This window comes from Epinephelus lanceolatus, chromosome 3, assembly GCF_041903045.1.
Source record: "Epinephelus lanceolatus isolate andai-2023 chromosome 3, ASM4190304v1, whole genome shotgun sequence".
Lineage (NCBI taxonomy): Eukaryota > Metazoa > Chordata > Actinopteri > Perciformes > Serranidae > Epinephelus > Epinephelus lanceolatus.
In genome coordinates, this window is record NC_135736.1 from 26,494,099 (window position 1) to 26,514,250 (window position 20,152).

The following is a 20,152-nucleotide window of genomic DNA, read 5'->3' on the forward strand; positions in this document are numbered from 1 at the left end:
ATTTTAGGGGTGAGTCTGTGAATTTGGCCTTTACTCCTGCAGTCGACTTTGGCTTCGGATATGAGAAAATCCCATTACAGCATGGAGGGTTTGGGTGTTTGGGCAGGCTCAACACACAGGTGATGAAGTGTTTGTTTATGGTTATGAGTTTGAACCCAGCACTGTTGATTAGTACTGCAGACTTTACATGTCTCAGACGGGGGCAGATGGAAATGGACTTTATAGGCATGCTACTTATATCTGTGTAAAGGACGGAAATCCACATCAGCATTTATTTTGGCAAAATGGATCATCTTTGTAATCGTGTGTGCATTTTTCTGAGGAAGTGCTTCTCTGTTGTTCCACATTAGAATATTGTTTTTTGTTTAATTTACAGCATCTAATGCTTTTTTTTTTTAATGCTGAGCGTAACTTAGGGCTGCAAAATATGTCTTTATTTTTTTAACTGTCATCATGATATCAAGTCACATGATGAACACATAATGAAAGTCTGCAATATTGCACAATGTATTAAATTACATTCTGTCTGTTCGTGCTATTTGTCTGATAAGTGCCAAAGCTGTTACCTCTCTGGCCAATCAGACAGAGCCCCCACTGTTAGGCATCGTCTCAGGCAGAGCTGCATGCATGCAAGTGAGGTGTTTTCGACTAGTCCTGCCGTAAAATGTGACAAGATAAGTGCCGATTAATGTGCGAATGCCAGAGAGGAACTGGTCCATTAAAAACCAAGCATATACTTTGTCTGGCAATATTTTGGATACAGGAGAGACGACTTGGCACAAGCCAGCGAATCCTCATACAACAATTCATATGATAACCTATGGATTAGCGGCCTACAAATGACGTTAGGCCCTCAACATAAAGTTATGCATTAATTGTAAAGTTACGGAGATTAGGTTTAGGCAAGTGAGGTTACTGAGGTTAGGGTAAGGAAAAGAAACATGACTCAAAGCTTACTTGCTGTCCTCCCCGGGGATAGTCCAGAGAGAAGGTCCTGTGTTTTTTGACCCATCCACTACTCCAACCAGCCTCGTCCTTTTTTTGCTGCCGTCAGCTCATTGCTCACGTGATCTCAGCCTTGCCAAATACATGGGTCATACACAAAATACTGGCCCATGACTACGTAGGATATGTACGATATTTGGTGCATTACTTTTTTCTGGAAAATGTACAAACAGTGCATGAGAACAGTCTGCACCAGCACAGGTACTGTGCAAGTCTGAGTCAAGAACTGTGTACACTTTAATAGCTCTTTATTTATCGCAAGTAATACTGACATTGCCATTTTCGACAAAGTTGTCGCATATTTTACTCATATTGTGCAGCCCTAGTGTAACTAGAATTGTGGCATTTTTAACACCATCCTCTTAGTCTCTCCCTTTGGTCCAGTCTTTTGCTTGTCCCAATTCCTGCTTGCCTTCAGTTCCACTGATCAAGATTAATGGACATGCATCACACACACACACACACACACTCACACTCACACTTACACTCCACAGAGAAGCAAAGCATTCTCCGGTTGAAAATTTCAAGCACTTGCCTGAAAATTCCCTCTCCGTACTCCCTTTATTTCGCTTTTTCCCAGGTCATCATGCTAGAAGGTCAAGGCCCACTTTAATGCCACACAAAGAGACATAGATTGATAATTAAGGCCCTGTGGCCTGCAGAAAAGCCCCGCTAATGTGATTTATACCTATAGATTTTCTGTCAGATATGAAATGTTGTCGTTCAAATTGAAGAGGAGGACCCATTATAAAGCGCTTTACTGGTAACTTCGGGAGAGCAGGTTGCATTTGTTCAGCCATGCATCTGGATTAATACCAGTGGGTTAGTTTAAGGTTAATTTGATCAGGACAGCAATATACAGCTGAAGCAGCATTAATAATTGAATAAGCTTTTCTTCTTAACACTGCAGCCATTTGCTTTAGTTGCTTCACTGAGAACACGCAGAGGAAAATAGAAATGCATCGATGCAAGCCTGTATGGCTAGCTGTTACTATACATAGCACATGTTTTTCCCTGTCCCTTTCCTTATGCTCACCTTCAATAAGTATATCACTTTGAAACAGCACTTTCAAACTAAGCCGAGCGTTTGCAATTGAAATTGATTCTGAAACAGAGATTGGAAATCAAAACACTGTTTCAAATTATAGCTGTTATTTTCAGAAGGTGTTTTACTTTTCCCATCGCTGCAGAGTTCAAAGGCCCATTCTGATAACAAATTCCGACAGAGAAAAATGTCCTCCCTGTGCAATGTGGGTATCGTGTGATTTGGTGTGCCGGAGGGCATTAGTAAATACGTGTCCACTGTTATTAATCAACATGACACAAGGACAGAAATGACCCTATGCTTTTCATTTGGTTCTACTCAGAGTAGAGTTTCTCTATGTGAAAACACCGTCTGTGTTATACCTTCCTATAGACCTGTTTTGCTGTATGTATGCTACAAGATACGAGCACGAATTATAATATATATGTGCTGTATAAATCGGTCTCTTGACACATTTGTGCATGCCTTTGCAACATACACCTTCACTGGCAGAATGTATAATGCATCTTTTCTCTTTCCCTCCCAGTCGAACTGTGCTCAGTACGCAGCAGAGAAGAGGGATGAGGAGAAAATGTGCGACCACCTGATCCGAGCGGCCAAGTACCGCGACCATGTGACAGCCACACAGCTCATCCAGAAGATAGTCAACATCCTGACTGACAAACATGGAGCCTGGGGGAGCTCTTCCGCAAGGTAAAACAAAAGTCTGAACCAGAGCTTGATAACTCTGCTCATTCTGGAAGTTGTCATTTCACTTTCAAATAAGATCGTTATTAGACTTTAGCTTGTAAAATTTAAGGATTGATCAAAGTGGGGGGAAGAATTCTGTGATGATGTTGACGATGTCTTTGCTCAGCTTAACAAAAATATACACACACACAATGCATTTTACATTTTGTTTAATCTGTTTTTTTTGTACATGGCAGCTGTTTGCGTATATTTTTCTTGTTAACATAAAAATGACAAATAATCCGCTGATGTTTTATCACAGTTAAGTTTAATTCCCCACAAGCGAGGATAGCATAGACAGACAATGTATAGAAAAGCCTTTAATTAAGAGGATGCACCTGTTTTGTTTTTTATGAACCGTGTTCACAGCATGTAATTTTCTCAGCCTTGAAAATTATTCAAACCACTGTAATGGTTTTAATTTCATCATAATCTTTCTCATCCCCCCAATACTCATGGCTTTGATTAAATTAGATTTGCAAAGGTGAAAATGTCAGCTGTGGGTTGAATGATGCATTGGCTCGAGAGAGAGATGAAAGCCATTTAAACAGCTCTGCTCCCATTAAGAACAGAGGGAACCCTATCCTCTGTGTTTGTTTCAGCAAATAGGCAGCAGAATCCAATGCAGCTATTCCCTAATGATGGCTGTTTGTGCAGGTAGTGTGTAATGGTGAGCTGGAGAGACGGCCACTGGCTCACGCTTGTTAGGCTGAACCAACTCTCCAGAGACTCGTCTAGCGAGGGTTAGTTTGCTATTGGATCAGGAGTCTATCTCCGGCTGCCTTTGTTTTCCTTTCCTTGTGTTTTTTTTTTTTTTTTTTCTTTCTCGTATATCAGGATATGGTGTATTATTTGTCATATTTTTCTTTCCTTGATCCCATCTCCCTGCCTTCCACCTCTTTCTTTCTATTAGTCTCCATGTGTACTCACATAAAGCTATTTACTATGGAGATTGTGTTCTACGAGCCCTGGCCAGAAAAGTCCCCCATTACCGGCCCTTTATGCCGTTGTGCTATTGATGGCTTTCCTAATGGCTGCCGATGGGCGCAGGGAGCCATTGGCACTGGGCCTTGGAGTGCAGCGCTCTTTTAATAAATCACAATCAGTCCTGTGCCATTACATCAATATTTTTGGTCAATTACTGTGAAGGTCAGGTGGTGCAGCTTCGCACCAGAGCCTGTGGTATGCGGGCATAGGAGAAACATCTGGTGTTGCAAAACCCAGAAACAGAGCAAGTAAAGGAAAAGATGGACACAGAAAAAAAAAAAACTCCCAGGCACACCTGCATACCTGCAGGCGTCTTTATATAAGACATGCTCAATCCCTAACTCCGCACACAACAACAAAACGTGGGGTGCAGCACCATCCCTGCCTGTAAGTACAAACGGCAGGGGAAGGACGGATACGCACAATGAAACCATGCAACCTTTTTCCAGCTGTGAAAATGAAATCCAGGAACACAAAGACAATACGCAGCTATGATTACGACCTTTTGTTGCTTGGGTGTAAAATCCGAGCTTGCCTGCTCACACACCATAAAAACGTATTCCCCAAAGTTTCCATTCAATAAAGAGTCTGAAAATGAAAATATTATTTTCTCACAAGCTGATGGGAATTGTTGTTTCCTCACGGCAGGCAACTAATATCTTCTGACACAGTGTGACCCGCCTGAATGCAATTTGTGTCTTAATATCCAGCTTACAGCGGCCCTGGCCTCTGGAGAGAAGAGGTGTTAGGTGATTTTCCCTTTTCCATTCCCCTGCTTCGTCTGCGGTTCTCTCTCTCTCTTCTTTGCTCTTCGTCACAACATACAATTTCTTCTCTCCTTTTCTCCCACTCCTTGTCCTTTTGCTCTTTCTTGTTTCGCTATCTACTTCAGTTGTATCACCGGGCGTCCAGGGAGGATTCCTTCCACCAGACAGAAGCAGTATCTATCGTTTTTGTGCCCTTGTCTGTCATCTAGTGTCAAGGCATAGACAGATCCACAGCCAGACAGATAGGGCGACTACCTGTTCATCCATACATTTCTGTCCCAGTGCCTCGAGACTCAGGTGTACAACATGCCAGCCTGCTGTCTTTTTAAGGGAGTGGAAAAAAGTAAATGAACAGCTCGCAAGATAGCCACAAATGAAACAACTGGCAGATGTCATTTTTTTCCTCACCTCATCTCTCCAGTTTTTTCCCCACCTTTCTTTGAGCTCGGGTCCACTGAGCATCCAGACTGCTGCAGTGTTTATTTGGGTCAGGAATCATCTTTCATGTATATGACACCTAGACAAAGTCGACGGACAGAGAGGGGAGATGAGGGCAGATGATGGAGAACGCCAACTCACAGTCTCCGGGGACACACACTACTCTCCTCTTTTTCCCTTCTCATACCTTCTCTTTATTGCATTCTAATAGGCTGACTAATGTACCATGGAAATTCACTCTGGATGCAGGAAGCGGGGGAAGTAAAAGGAAGGTGGCTGCAGCTGAAAAAAGGTTGAAGTGTGATGATGTAGAAGCAGTGCACACTTTTTATCCAAGGCTGCTGTTGACAATCTGCTAATGTAGCCACTCTGTGTGAGGCAAATGGAAACATTATTCAAGATGCAGAGGTTTAGGTATACTCCATGGCAATCACTACTCTCCACTTTGTCTACTCTTTTCTCTCAAAGCTGTATCACCTTTTTTATTCCTGGTTTATTCCAACAATCCTCACCTAGTACCCCCCAAAACACACACACACACCTTGAGCACCAACTCCTCTCCCTCTGCTCCTCCTCCCTCATATAAGCAGCTCATTTTCTGCAGCACCACTGCTCTAATGGATGCCCTTAGGCTAGAGGCTTCCCAGCCAAGGGACATCCATCTTTTGGCATGTCACACTCCCGCCCGGCAAAAAATCTTTGTGATGTGCACTCCAGTTTTTCTTCAGTAAATCAAATCTTCCTTCCTTCAGAAAGACGAATGCTTTAGGGTTGGAGTGTTATAGAGAAAATCAATGCCGGCAAAATTGAAACAGTATGCCCCCGTATTGATCGACCTTGTGAGATCGAAAACGAACAGCTTTGTAACTGTTCCGCTGGACAGTTAGCTGACCTGTAATGGACAAACTATTGATATTAGCATTACTATTTTATCTTGTGCTATGTCATTTCACCAGCACGCTATTGAAGGAAAGATGCCGGAGCAGAACGTTCACAGAAAGCTTTTTCCTTTGTATCCACTAATGATACAGAAAATGGTGTGAAATGGTGTCTGCACAATATACTGAGGAGGGTTCTTTCTTTGCTTTCTTTCCTTTCCTCTTATGTGTGTGTGTGTATATATATATATATAAGTGTTCCTTTAAGAAGGAAATATCCCTTCCCTTACACAATATCCCCATCAGACAGAATAAGTGCAGAGCAAGCGCTATATACGTTTTCTGTTGCTAAGGCTGCAGCTAACATGTTGTCATTTTGAGTTAATCTTTTGATTATCTATTATTTGGGCTGTAAAATGTTATAAAATGGTGAAAAATGCCCTCCCAATTTTCCACAGCCCAACATCTAAAATTGCTGGTTTTGAAATAATTTAATTAACAGTGACACAAAACAGAGAAAAGCAGCAATCAAGCTAGAACTGATGATAGTTTGGCGTTCAGGCTTGATAAGGACACAAATAATTCATCTTTTGTTAATTTGTAATTAATTGAGGTTTTCGAAATTGTTGTTAATTAATTTTTAAATAATAGATTAATCAACTAATTGTTTCAGCTCGTCAGTGTAGAATGTGATGAATCAATGTTCATCTCCAGTTCCTACTTTCTTGTTCATGCACCTCTCCTAATCTGTGCTTCAAATTAGGGCCGCAACTAACGGTTCTTTTCTTTATCAGTTAATCTTTGTGTTATTTTAAATTGATTCATGGTTTTGTCTGTAAAACAGAGAAAGTACTTCAAAATGCCCATCGCAATTTTCTACAACTAATCTCAGCATGTTTAAGTTGTTTGTTATATCTGATGGTACACATGCCTAAAGATATATATCGCAAGGCAGCAAATCCTCGCGTTTAAAAACCTGGAACCAGTGAATGTTTTTCCTTGATAATGACTTAAACATTTAAAAAATGTTTCAAGTTTGTTGTGACAACCCCTAAAAATTCCTCTCAAATCAAAGGTATATGTGTATGCAATATGTCAAGCTGTGACAATATTTTAAAAAGCTCTAATTAATTAATTTGATTTGACATGAATCACAGCACTACATAATAATTCCCTTTGTGGTCTGTGTCCCCTCTCTGAATTTGGAGGTTTTTGTGGGTCTGTAAATGCAGCACAGGTGGAGGATCAGTCAGAACTGATAAGATCAGAGGTAGCAGAGGTAAAAGCAAGCTTTCTGTTGCTGCCATTACACAGCTTAGACCCAGCTATGGGCCACTGGTTTAATCTAAAGTGGCTTGAAAAGGCAATAGTTAACACTTCAGTGAGAGCTGCAGTGTTCTAATTTTTACATGAATTAAAGCAGTGGTTCCCAACTGATGGGTCGCGGTCCAAACGTTGGTCACCGGCCCATTCTGAATGGACCAAAAGTGACTCGCAAACATGTCAAGTTTGTAAAAAACACACTATATATTTTGAAGTACAGAGCACAGAGCTTTTATTTTGAAGTGCTGTTTCCTGCTGTATAGTGACTAACAGACAGCTACTTGACAGAGGCAGCAATCTAGCTTGATGACATGGCCAAACGCAAGTATGATGCTGAATATATTCAACTGTGTGGTCCTTGAACTAATGACTAAGGAGAAGTCTGGTTCCCGTGGCTAGACCAGTTGGGAACCACTGAATTAAGGGAAGGTTAAAGGAGCAGTGTGTACCTTAGCTCTCACCCGTCTTTCCAAGTATGTCAAAAAAACTACGGTGGCCTTCAGACAACAAAAAATGTCAAAGGCTCTCTCTAGAGCCAGTGTTTGGTTTGTCTGTTCTGGACTACTGTAGAAACATGGCAGTGCAACATGGCGTCCTACATGGAGGATCCACTCCCCATATAGATATAAAGGGCTCAGTCTGAGCTAATGAAAACACAACATTAAATTCAATTTCTACTAATAGATCCCCATAAATCCTACTGTTACTGTTCTTGGCACTCTGCTGCTCTGTCTGTGTCCAGAGTACGCTCTGTGCTCTAAGAGTGAGGTGCTCTGAATAACCAAACGGTAAACATGTTCCAACAGTGCACCTCAGGAACAGTCCAACTCCAAAAATAGAAAACCAATATGTGGAGGCAAATGAGGATATTGTGGTGGGCCTCGACAAATAACTGAATGTGCCGGACACCCTGGATGGAATAATTGGGTTATTCTGTTTATCAGTTAATCAACCATGTAACTGCAGCTCTACTGCTCATTGTCCTGTAGTCCTAATGGGCCTTGTCCCACTCCATGAGCCTCCTCTTCTAGACTGCAACTGTATCAACCTCCCAAGTATCCATTAGTTAAGCTCAGAACATACCAGGGAGTTTTGCTTACCACTTTGAGGACGTTCATGTTCACATAGCTTTTTTATATATATATATATATATATATATATATATATATATATATATATATATATAATTTTTTTTTTAAATAAATGATTGCATGAGAAACAGCGGCAGCCCGATTCATCTCTCCTTGTATGCTTTCGTTCCAGACTTAAATCACAATTATGATACATAATACTGAATGTAATGCATGTGTTAAAGCTGAGGTCTGCACAATGTCTACGCTGTCTTGCGTGCATGTTTTATGGACATGCTGTACATTACGGCCGCGCTGTTGCTGTGTACGCAGAGCTGAAAAAGGAAATGGGACTCCAGCACGTCAATGGAGATTATAACCATAGGAAACAAGAACATAACTGTTTAGAGTACACTGACTCTCGGAAATGCGTGACACGAGAGGGGCAGGAAGACCAACAGAGAGAGGGAGAGGGGAGATGGATGGAGCGGAGGATGAGAGAGAGATATTTGTTACTGAAGCATCAAAAGTTAAGATGGAGACAAAGACAAGACAGGGACATTTTTTTCCCACATCCTTTCCTCTATAGCTGCAGTATACACCAAACCATAGTGCTGAGTGATTGCACAAATGTGTATGTAAAAGGTTGAGAGCGTGTCTTGTTTGCTGGATGGAAAACTCTGCAGCTGCTGACTTATCTGACCATCAGATTGCCTTTGTTGTATTTGGGAATAGAATAAACACTGCAGCTGGATTCTTTCCTGATTCAGATTTATACAGCAGATTTTCCAATTGGATTCATTTCTGCTATCCACGTTTCTACATGGGAATTAATTATTATTTATATTCTAATCTTTGTAGCGTATCCTTTTGTTTCTAATCAAATTTTACAGTAAAAAAAAAAATCACTTAAATGAAATCAGGATGGCTGTTAAATCACGTCTGAGGCAGATAATCTCTAAAGAGAACCCTTCTTTACATTGAAAAAAACGTCCATCACTTTGTACAGTATTTAACTGGTCATTTATAACTGATAATAGCTTTTGGTTTGCTTATAAATACTTGCAGTCTAAACACAAACATGACCTGATGTGCTGAGCAGTGGCAGCTGTAGCAGTCTGCAGCTCCCGTCTCATCCCAGGCAGAGACAGTTGTTTCCTTTAGTCCAGGTCCCGACTACTTCAAAACCAATTAGCTGGTGGCTCAAGTTTTGGTCATCCATCTGCCTCGATACAGTCATAAACATGTAGCATAAACATACTACACGAAGCAATGCAAGCTTGCCCTCAGTTACGTTCATCTTTCTGTAAACGAGACTCTTTGTATCATGCAGGGATCTTCAGCAACAGAGTCCTTAAACGGGTTTAACGCGAAACCCTCCACCTCATTAATCATGCGCCGTGACATGTGTCTGGGACAAAAAAGTTGTGACGGGAGACAAAAAAGGATGTTCCTTAAATCTCTGGGGAGACTGTTGGAGTTTGACAGGCTTGCGTTCCATCAGTTACATAAAATAACGTGCCACGAATGGCCCTACCGTGCAGTCTGGCTCATGGATATGAATTAGAATATAGCCTTAATGATAACATTTACCTCCACTGTATATACAGTACAGTGGCTGGGGCTGTAAGGAACAGTAACAAAGTGTCATGGTGGAACATATTAACAGCTGATGATGTCCATATGTTAGCATGGTTAAGTGTTGCCATGTAGACCAGGACTCAAAAAATTACACTCAGTGGATCATTTAAAATGACAAGGAAAAAGGCAAGTGGTTCAGTAAAATCTGGTGCTTTTAATCATTGTTGTGGAAATGATGAAATTTTTTTCATTATTTATAGATTTAGTTTTGACGCCACGTTTCATGTTCCAAATCCCGAATGTTGTCTCTGGCTGGTGATATCACGTCCAACCGCTCTCACATTTTATTTGAATACGATCAGCTTTCACAGAAGATTTAGAGTCCCACAGGCCAGATTGAACAGGGCGAGGAACTCTTTTGTCTCTCAGTCTGTCAAACTGTTTAATCAGAGTTTGGTGTAAGTAGCCACAGTGCATCTGGGTCGAACACTGAATGTAATGGGGAATAATTAATTTGTTCTGTGATGTCTGATGAGATGTGTAGAGTTTGTAGTGTGGTATTGTTTGGTTAAATTTTGTATTCATTTGTATAGATCTGATAGATCTGGTCAAGTTTCTTATAGAAGGTGGAAATTTCAACCATTTATCTAACTTTTAGCTATTGTTTTAAATGTGTGTGTGTGTGTGTGTGTGTGTGTGTGTCATCATGGCCAAATGTCGTACTATTGATACTAGTTGTAGCAGAAACTACCACAAAAGGCCCTCTGAGTATTTTAGCAGGTGTCTGTCTGTCTGAGGACATATTTTTGTCAACGCAATAACTTTGAAACAGTTCAAGATGCAGTAACGAAACTTTAAGTGTGCAGTTAAGATTGAAATAAAACGCTAGTTTCAAATTGGGTGTGGTCTGAGCAAGGGAGTAAAAGTAGAAGGTGTAGGAAGTGGATGTAAGAAACAATTTACGCCCAAGTCGTAGATTGCTGTATCATGGCTGGAGTGATCTCATCACAAAATGGTCTCTAGTTCATCTGAAACTTCGGAGAATTTTCCCACATAGCTTCAACCATAGCTGCTGCTCCATTGCTATGGTCTCTTCTACTTTTCTTTAAAAAATAAAACCTTATTTCAAAGTGTCAGCATAGATAGTATGGTATCAGAAGAAGCATCAGAAGCACGCACATAAAGATGAAGCATTGAGAAAACAAAATGAAAAGCAGTGCCAAACAGAAAAAGACAACAACATCAAAATAATTCTAACGCTTGGGGGAAGGTTGCCAGAGACACCCAATACCAAAACTCTGGTATGCTAAGAAATACAGCGGTGATAGGCTGAACGCCATTGTAAGACCTCATTTGATAGGGACTTCAATTTGAGATTTTTTCATATGTAAAAGTCCAGCACTTCAGCTTTAAGATCAGCCATACATCAATTTAAAATATAGCAATATTTGCAAACACAAATATGTAAAATACATTTTTTATCTGATATATTTTTTTGCTCTCGAAACTTTCCACGTAGCCTTAACATCTGCAGAAGTGCCTCAGATGTACCCTTTGAATCACTGCGTCAAAGTACTGACTATATGCACAGTGACAGGTTGCTGTAGTGTGTCACCAAAACTGAAGGTTAGAATCGACAAGAGCTTTTCAGTTTAACCAATTTACCCTAAACCATTTACATCTCTCAGACCCGCTTCCTCGTATTTTTGCACCATCAGTATTGTTCATCCTCCTCCTAGCAGCTCAGAGATGTAATGGAATCCTTGTTATGAAGAATGGAAGAGGGCCACCATCCCAGAAAGACCAATTACACCATCCTACCTCCCTGCCTCGCTGCGCACAGCCCAGTGTGACTCCGTAGCAACTCTCAGATTTATGAGTTTCATATACCCTTAAGAAAGTATATGGCCTTGGTGGAGCAAGGTCATGATAAAAGGGTGCTGATCAATATCTGAATGAAAAGCCATTTGGGAAGTTTTTAGGGCTTTTTTTCCCTCCTTTCTCCCCGGGTGCAATATCTGCAGAGTATCGATTGTCCGGGGCCAGTAGTTAGTCAAAGGCTATCTCCTTTGACTAACCCCTTTGCAGCGTGTCAGCCCCCCCTCCCTCGTCCTCGTGATAGATTGGTATGCTTCCAGCCACTGTAATTACACCATGGTACCAGCAGGTCATTTATTTCGCTACTTTCACCATTTGCCAAAAAATTGCCTTTATCTTTAGAATTCAGCTCTTTCTTGTGCAACTAAAGCAGGAAAAAAGGGACACATAAAACACCAGCGTCCCCGCTGACGAGAGTGGAAGACTGAGGATCATCCTGTAGTCTCGTAGATCTTCAGCTTGTATTTTTGCCGTAGATTTACTTTACACCGACCCCCATCCTTGTCTGGGTTCAAGTTCAGCACCACCCTAAGAGGATCAGACCAGGAGAGCTCAACGTGTAAGATTTGTGATGTTAAGAGCTGATATTAATGATGATGGAGGGACAGATTTATTCAATCTGCAGGGAGTTTGTGTAACAGCAGTTGCAACTCATAACAATTTATAGATAAACACACTCGACAGAGGAAAGGTTTTGGGAACAGAAAACAGAATTAGAATAAGAACCAAAAGCAGATTTCACAATGTTTTCTATATTCCTGCAGAAAATCTAATTATACTATAAGCAGAGTAAAACAAACAATATGATCATATGAAAAATTCTGGCTCTAAGGTACAGTATAATGTCTGATGTTCATGAGCTGTGAAGCCGTATTAAACTAAACAAAGTTCCCAATATGAGCAACCTAATAAATCACTGAAAAAGACTGTATTTAAAATTCAAAACAGATTTTGTCAGAGGCGATGCTTTTTGTTTCCCTTATTTTTTTCTGTTCGATAACACGAGTCACTTTCTCCAATGAAGAGATAACTACATGGCCATTATAGTTAGTCAGACTTCTGTTCATATGATCGTCTCAATCACCTTGCAGTGGAATTGCTGCGCTTGACACACACGCCTACACACACACACACACACACACTGTGCTGTAAGTGCTGTATAATGGGCACGGCCGTATGATGGAGAGAGGGGAGGAGGTGCTCATGAATAGCAGACAGCCTCGCTTGATGAGATTGCCGAGCCTTGCTGTCCTGCACCACGCTGAAGCAGGACGCATAACACAACAGTGTAGAGAGTTTAAGGGAGATTGTTTATCCTTTAATAAAGTATTAGTAAACTCCTTAGCTAACAAGATAGATCAGCTAATTTTGTTGCCATTTTTGTGTTGTTTCAAAATCAAAAACTAAGCTGGAATTTATGATGTTTTGCTTTTTAAATAGTTTAAAATCATGTCCTTTAAACTACTTTTTTTGTGTGTGAGTTTTTATGCAAGACGTCTTTCTGGTTTTGGAGTTTTAGGTGTAAATGTGGTCTCGTGTGTATCGTAAATGTGAACTTTAAGATGAAAATTAAAAAGAAAACCCTCCTTAGACTCTCAATCTCTGCTGACCTTGAGCTTTTCCACTGTGTTTTTCTTTTGGGGTGCGCTGGAAACGTTGGGTTCATATTTGTCATACCATTCAAGATCAGCTCTGAAAGCTAGAGGTCAGAAGATTATTACAATAGGCCAGTAATGGCAGAATTATGCAACTCCGGTCCAGTGGATGCCCTCATTACCTCGCAGTAGTGGTGATAAATGGCCTTAAATGCATGTTGTCAAAATCACAGGAAAAATGTGACCCTTCATCAAAAATACAGATGGTACCACTTCAGCCATGGAGCAGGGGAAGTCTGTGTGTACTATTTATTATGTAGTTGATGCTTAGATAATTTTGATGAGGCCAGCCGTGACGCTATTTTAACATTAAACAATAAAATCAAGCACAACATTTTTCATTTGATTGGAAAAAGCTTTTTTCCACAGCATGTTCTCCTGTCTTTGGTCAATATTTACTGCCATACTAAACACAACACTTTCCCTTTTACCTCCCATGAAATCTGATATAATTAGTGTGTAATTGTCTGGGTTTTTGTTGGTGAATTTACACTGAGTGTAATTGCTGCTAATTGGAAGCTGCGCACTAAGCCGGTGGTAATTAGGGCTCGATTTGCATTATTTCATTTGGCTGCACTGCATTGTGGGGAGTCTGAAGCCTTTGCCTCCCACCCATGGGAGTACTTTGATCCTCAAAAGCCGGTGATGTTGCAGAGATGCAATATCAGTGCCTCTTTTTTTTTTTTTTTTTTTTTTTTTCCCCAGATCGCTTTTTGAAAGCTGTTGGATAAATTGGAGTTAATTGGGAGGAGTGGTAGGTTCTTATGTTGTATTGGTAATGAGCGTGTGTGCACTCTTGTGTGTTCGCAGCAAATACAGTGAAAAGGGAGTTAACAAGAGTGTGATAAAAGCAAAGGATGTGGGTGTACATGGACTTTGATTCAGTGTGAGTGAATTCCTTGGCTCACATGTAAGCTAAGATTTGTTTATTTTTTCTCTCTAATCAAGTGCATACTCTTTTATTAAATAAGTTTTTACAAATGCTTCATCAAAGATCTGGTGCAGTGGTCCAGCAGGATATTTAAATTCATATTAACAAAAGACAAATTAAATGACTTGATCCTGTGATTGATAATAAGGACGGACAAAATTACACATGGACATGTCATTTGAGGGGATGAGATGGAAATGTTGCTGGGTCTGTGACCCTGACATTACCTCTGGTGAATCTTGTAAACAACATTAGCTGAGGTGAATTAACATACACACATGTAGATGGTCTCCTGGAAACCTCATCGGAGCGGGAAGGATAAGCATTAATGCACATGTAGAAAATCACTTCACGGCAAGACTTAATCATGCCAAACAATTTCAGCAGGAAGGTATTTGGTCCTGTTTCATTTTAATTTGAGTCTGGAGATATCATCGAGGTGATCGCTGCCACCGTTTGACAAAGAGCCAGCGCTCAAGCAACCAGTCCTCAACATGACAAATCCTCAATCTACTCCCGCTCTCCCGTTTCTTCTAAACACATGGTTTATGCAAATCAAAGCAAAATGATCTTGGGGATAGCAGCAATGTTTGAGCAATTTGAGGGCTGCCAATAGGAACTGGCATTAATATAGAATAAGCAAGGAGAGAAATCTCTTCTGCATATGCAGGTCTCATTGACTGTACCCAAATTAATTTAACAGAAAGGTTATGAATGACTGTTTGTACCCAAGTGCAGGCGCTTGCGGTGATATATGAAACCATATTCGCTCCGCATGTCCTGCTTGCTATGATAAAGGTCATGTTATCATTTACATAATATCAAATGCTTTGACGATAAGCCCGTGCAAAAAAATGTAATATTTTCTTTACATCTCCATATTCACCAGAGGTAAATTCTAACGTTCCCTAAAAGCTGAATTAAAATGAATTAACATAAAATAACCAAGAAGGAAATTGGACTATTTTCTTGTTCTAATATCAGTTTAAAAGCAAAAGAAACTTTTTAAATCTGGAAATGGTTAAAAAAAAAAAAAAAAAAAAAAAGCTGTGACGCTTCTCTCTGGACGACCCTGTCTGATTGAATCTTGATGGATGGCAGTCATTTGTCCTTGTCAGCAGACAAACAGTGGCGCCGTAGAAATAGCAGTGCTATCAAACTTTCAGGAGCTGCAGGGAGAATCTATTAACATGTTTAAACTGGCCATTTGATCATCCCAATAATGTATGATGATTAATAGAGGTGACTTGGAACGTGGATTGGGATTGTTTATTTTAGGGTTTCTTAATGCTAGATTAGTATTGTATTTAGGATGGGATTAAACCTTATTACCCCCCTAGGGAAATTGGATTGGTGCAGCAGGAAACTATAAGAGTCAATACAACAAAAGACGTATATGTATAAATCTTAAAATAGTAACAATGGCATTTTGGCAACCATCTGAATTGCAGGGCTGGGCAGTATATCCATATTTTATGTTATGATGAGACTAGATATCGTCTTAGATTTTGGATAATATCGTTAAATGGGTTCTTTTCCTGGTTTTTAAGACTTCATTACAGTAAAGTGATGTAATTTTCTGAACCTACCAGACTGCTCTAGCTCTTCTATTTTTTGCCTTTACCCACTTAGTCATTAAATCCACATTACTGATTATTATTGATTAAAATTCTCATTGTGAAAGCACCAATGGTCAACCCTACAATGCTGTCGCAATATATATTGTTCAAAAATATAGTGATGTTTGGTTCTCCGTATCCCCCAGCCCTACTGTATGATAGACTTTGTATTGATTAGTATTTTAAAACGCCAGTTAGGGTCAAATAATGAGATTCCAGTCATCAGCTGACGTATTAATCTGGCATTTATACATTCTTGTAAATAATTGTGCATCTTGCTTGGTATTTGGGTGAGCAGCACCCATGTGTCAGACTATAGTTTACTGTAGAGGAGATGGTTAATGTAGTTCACTTGGCCCTCCACTTTTCTGAAGGCTGTTTTGCCAAATAAGCATTTCATTAATCCCGACCCAGCTCTCATACTGAGCACTCCTCACAATTAAACCATTTGTTTAGTATGTCACCTCGCCATGCCAGATCTACTTGGACGCCCACTCTGTTTGGATGTAAATGGACAGTTTAGTAGCGCAATTGAGATCTTAAAGAGCCCACCAGTAAAGTATCTCCTTGCAAGAGTGTTGATGGTTTGTGTTGAGTTTATTAAATTAAAGGCATAACTGTTTTGTTAACTGGTTAGGGAGAACGAGCATCAGGGCCACATAAAAGCCGAAACTTGAGCTTCCCCATTCGTCCTCTGTGTTGGTAAACTTCCTCAAATTTACTGCTTCGGAGTCCTGAAGAGCATCCAAAAGATGTTTAAAAAAGAAAGAGAAAAAAGACGGTAATTACTATTTACTATCTCACATAAAACTCTTCCGGACTCTGTTTCATCAGTAGTCAATGTGGTCTACATTAGAAAGACTTGGTATGGCTCAACAAATTCTCTTTAGTACACACAGACTCAGAGCTCCCACATGTAAGGCGTGCAGTGTTATATATTTAAATTTTGCCCAGATTTTTAGGGAACACACACTCCGTCTGTCAGATTGTCTCTCCTCCACTTTCATCATCAGACAACAGTCACTTCAGGCTTAACAAGCCGGCCTTCCTGACACCTTTTATGACCGAACTAATTACTAATTACACAAGTGGTTGGCGTGAGCCACAGCACAACGTTGGCCCTTTGTTATTTTAATTGTTGTTATTTTGAAGAATGGTGCTTCAGTAAATTCTGCCAAGGATGCCCTAGGAGGATGGATGAGCCCTGAATAATTTATCATCTTTGTGGAAACACACTCAGTGTGTGGTATGGGGGGTTGCAAAGCGCCGTACATCTCCATTCTTGTTACGGCGGCGCTCTCATTGGCGATTGATGATGAGGTATCTTTCATCGTGCGTCCACCTCCTCTAGCACCCCATCATTAGGACTTCCATTGTTGCCTGTTCATGGAGCGCCGGATGAATATGACTGGCAGAGGTGGTCCCCCTCATGCTTTGACTAATTACACCAGCCAATGGTTCCCCTCCTGATGGATTAATGTGCATTGTGTGAATCAGACAAACCCCCCCATCTTCCGCGAGATGAGAGACGAGTGCATCCTGATCCTGAGCTGTGCGCCGTGCACAACCTTGATAATTATTTTCATAGATGAATACCATTGCAGGCAGGATGATGAAGTGGCCATTTGCGTTCAGAGACTATCACATGCAAACACGGAGCGGGGTCTTTGTCACTGGCGAGAAATCTGGTCCTGCACAGACCTGAGTCCCTTGTGTCTTTCCAAGTTGCACTCTGCACACACACACACACACACACACACACACACACACACGCACGCTCTGAATATACAAAAATTTCCATTTATGCTTTTTTATTGGGTGCCTGCGAGTACGTTAGTCTATGCACCAAACCGATATCCTGCAATTTATTAATAAACTTTAACCTCCCAACGTTGGCGATGTTGTGTATGACATTAGCATCAAAGTACGAGAACACTATGGTCTCGAACTTTATTTGAATGGCCTCCACTTTGCCCTTTTTATTTGGCTTCTTGACCCAGAAATGGGCTAGTAGTATACAGCTGCCATTTATTTATTTATGTTTTAACACATTAGCATTTGTTTGGTACTCTGTATTGGCTGATAAGCAAGTGTGGGTATTGGAATCCGTATAGGGAAGGGAAAAAATGGTATTGGAGCATTTCTAATTTTTGATAAATCTTCCAAACATTACTTTTCGTTTCGAATTTCTACTCCATGGCTGTCCTCTGTGCACCGAGTCAAATGCACTCTGCAGAGTTCTTCACATCCAGACTTAAGTTATGTGCAGCAGCCACTCTCCACTCGTCATCCAGCCTTTTGAGATTTCTTTTTTTTTTTTTTTGTCCAGACAAATCACATAATCAATGGTTTTCATTAGCCAGGGCATACAGCGTTTTAAAGGCACCCGCTTGGAAATTGTATTTATTTTCTTGCGTAAAGCTCCTTTCCCTTTTAGAGGCCCCTGTGTGATCATTGGTGTTGGACTGAAGATTTGTGAGGAGCCCCCGGCCAGAGCAGCGTTCAAGAGTAGATCACATAAAGTATGCCGGGGCTCTCCCGTCATAGCTTATGCCACTGAAACCATAAACTGTGTCGTCCTACACCTTCACAGGATACGCCACAGCCACTTATGAATAACCTGGTCATGGTTGTGTTTTTATTAGTTTGGAAATATTTTGTATCCTTTAAACATTGGTGACACTGATTTTTTTTGCCGTTTACTGGTTTTATTCTTCTCAGAAAAGGTCAGCCTGTGGAATATAAAACCATTTTGCGCCTATATCGTTTGTAGGTATCTAAATTTACCGTATGTTTCATGAGAGCAGATCCTCATGGTCTTATTTTCACTTTTCACACAGCCCAGCAGAATTAATGAGACTTACAGTATTTCACAGAACCGTGGTAAATTTTTGCAGTGGGTTTAGGAACATGTAACAGTGAACAAAAAACACACCTGAACTAACTCCAGGACAAGCCTAGACTAGGGTTTTTATATTTCCTATAAGTGTTTTTCTCACAAGAACATTTAGTGCAAGTAAAAAGACCATTCGACTTGAGTCAGACAGTCAGGATTTAGTCTGACGGAAGACTCAAGTGCATGTTGTTTTTTCCCTCCCCACCTGAGTTGTTAATCATTAACACATGAGCTGTTTTTACATTTTAAAAAAGTGGATTTTCGTGCCGCCTAATTGACACACGAACAGCGATGTTTTGTACAAAAAAAGTTCTTTAAATTAAAAAACCCTTTAAACTGGAAAAGAAACAATTGCTCGTGTAATGAGAAAAATGATTTTCTTACGCTTTATCATGCCTCCGAGCCATGGGTAATGAATATTTTAGATTATGTTTTAATTAAATCACTTTCAAAAATAGAAGTGATATTTCACTACAGACAGGTACACAGTGTATATGCACAATGCTATGTGGCAGAGACTCCTCATTAAAAGTTAACACTTTCTTTTCCTTGAGAGCAGGATGATTTAGTGACCAGGCCCGGTAAAGGGAGATGTGAATTGGAAAGAAAAATGGGCGCTGTAGACATTGATTAATATTGGTAATGCTATCCACCCCCCTCCTCTGTGTTTGTAATGGCCTTCTCCTTATCCTGCAAGCCATGAGTCCTGACAAGAGGTATCCTGCTGGGCTTGAAATGAGCCTAGAATGGAAGCACGTGCCACAGAAGTGTGTGGAAAATGATCACGCTGTCATTTGCTCATTCCACTGTGATGTACTTGGTGCTCAGTTCACCTTCTCAACAAGAGAGGAGGAGGAAAAGAAAGCAAAATACAGGGAACACCTTATCCTCTGCCATGGGGATACTGTCATTGTCAAGCACAATGATTTGAGGGCTAAGCTTGTGTCTAAGTGAACGTTTTTAAGGAGTGATTTGGAGGGTTAAAAAAAAACACCAAACACAATGCTGGCTTTATGTACGCTCGCTCGGACCGAGTGCTAATGCTGGGCTGCTATACCATGCTGGCTGGTAATTGCTAACACATGTGCTACCTCTGTCTCGCTGCAGCCGGCCGAGGGAGTTCTGGCGCCTGGACTACTGGGAGGACGATTTAAGGCGGCGACGTCGCTTCATCAGGAACCCCTCCGGATCCACTCACTCCGAGGCCACGCTCAAAGCCGCGGCTGAGCACGGTCAGTCCCCTCCACAGAGTCCCTTCCTGCTGTTTGCTCTCCCTTTCCTCCTCACTTGGTGGTAGCACCAGGTACAAGGTAGTAAAAATTAGTCTTCCCGTTGCAATAAAAGATTTAT

The 20,152-nt window shown here is 40.7% G+C and overlaps 1 protein-coding gene across 7 annotated transcripts in view; it reads left to right on the plus strand.

The window, feature by feature from the left end:
- Positions 1-20,152, plus strand: part of lrba (LPS-responsive vesicle trafficking, beach and anchor containing) — a 236,340-nt gene that overhangs the window by 119,173 nt on the left and 97,015 nt on the right. For all 7 annotated transcript variants that reach the window (XM_033624965.2, XM_078166196.1, XM_033624967.2 and 4 more), the window contains exons 36-37: positions 2,577-2,743; positions 19,910-20,034. In XM_033624965.2, coding sequence (XP_033480856.1) covers positions 2,577-2,743; positions 19,910-20,034 — 292 coding nt within the window. The remainder of the gene's footprint in view (positions 1-2,576; positions 2,744-19,909; positions 20,035-20,152) is intronic.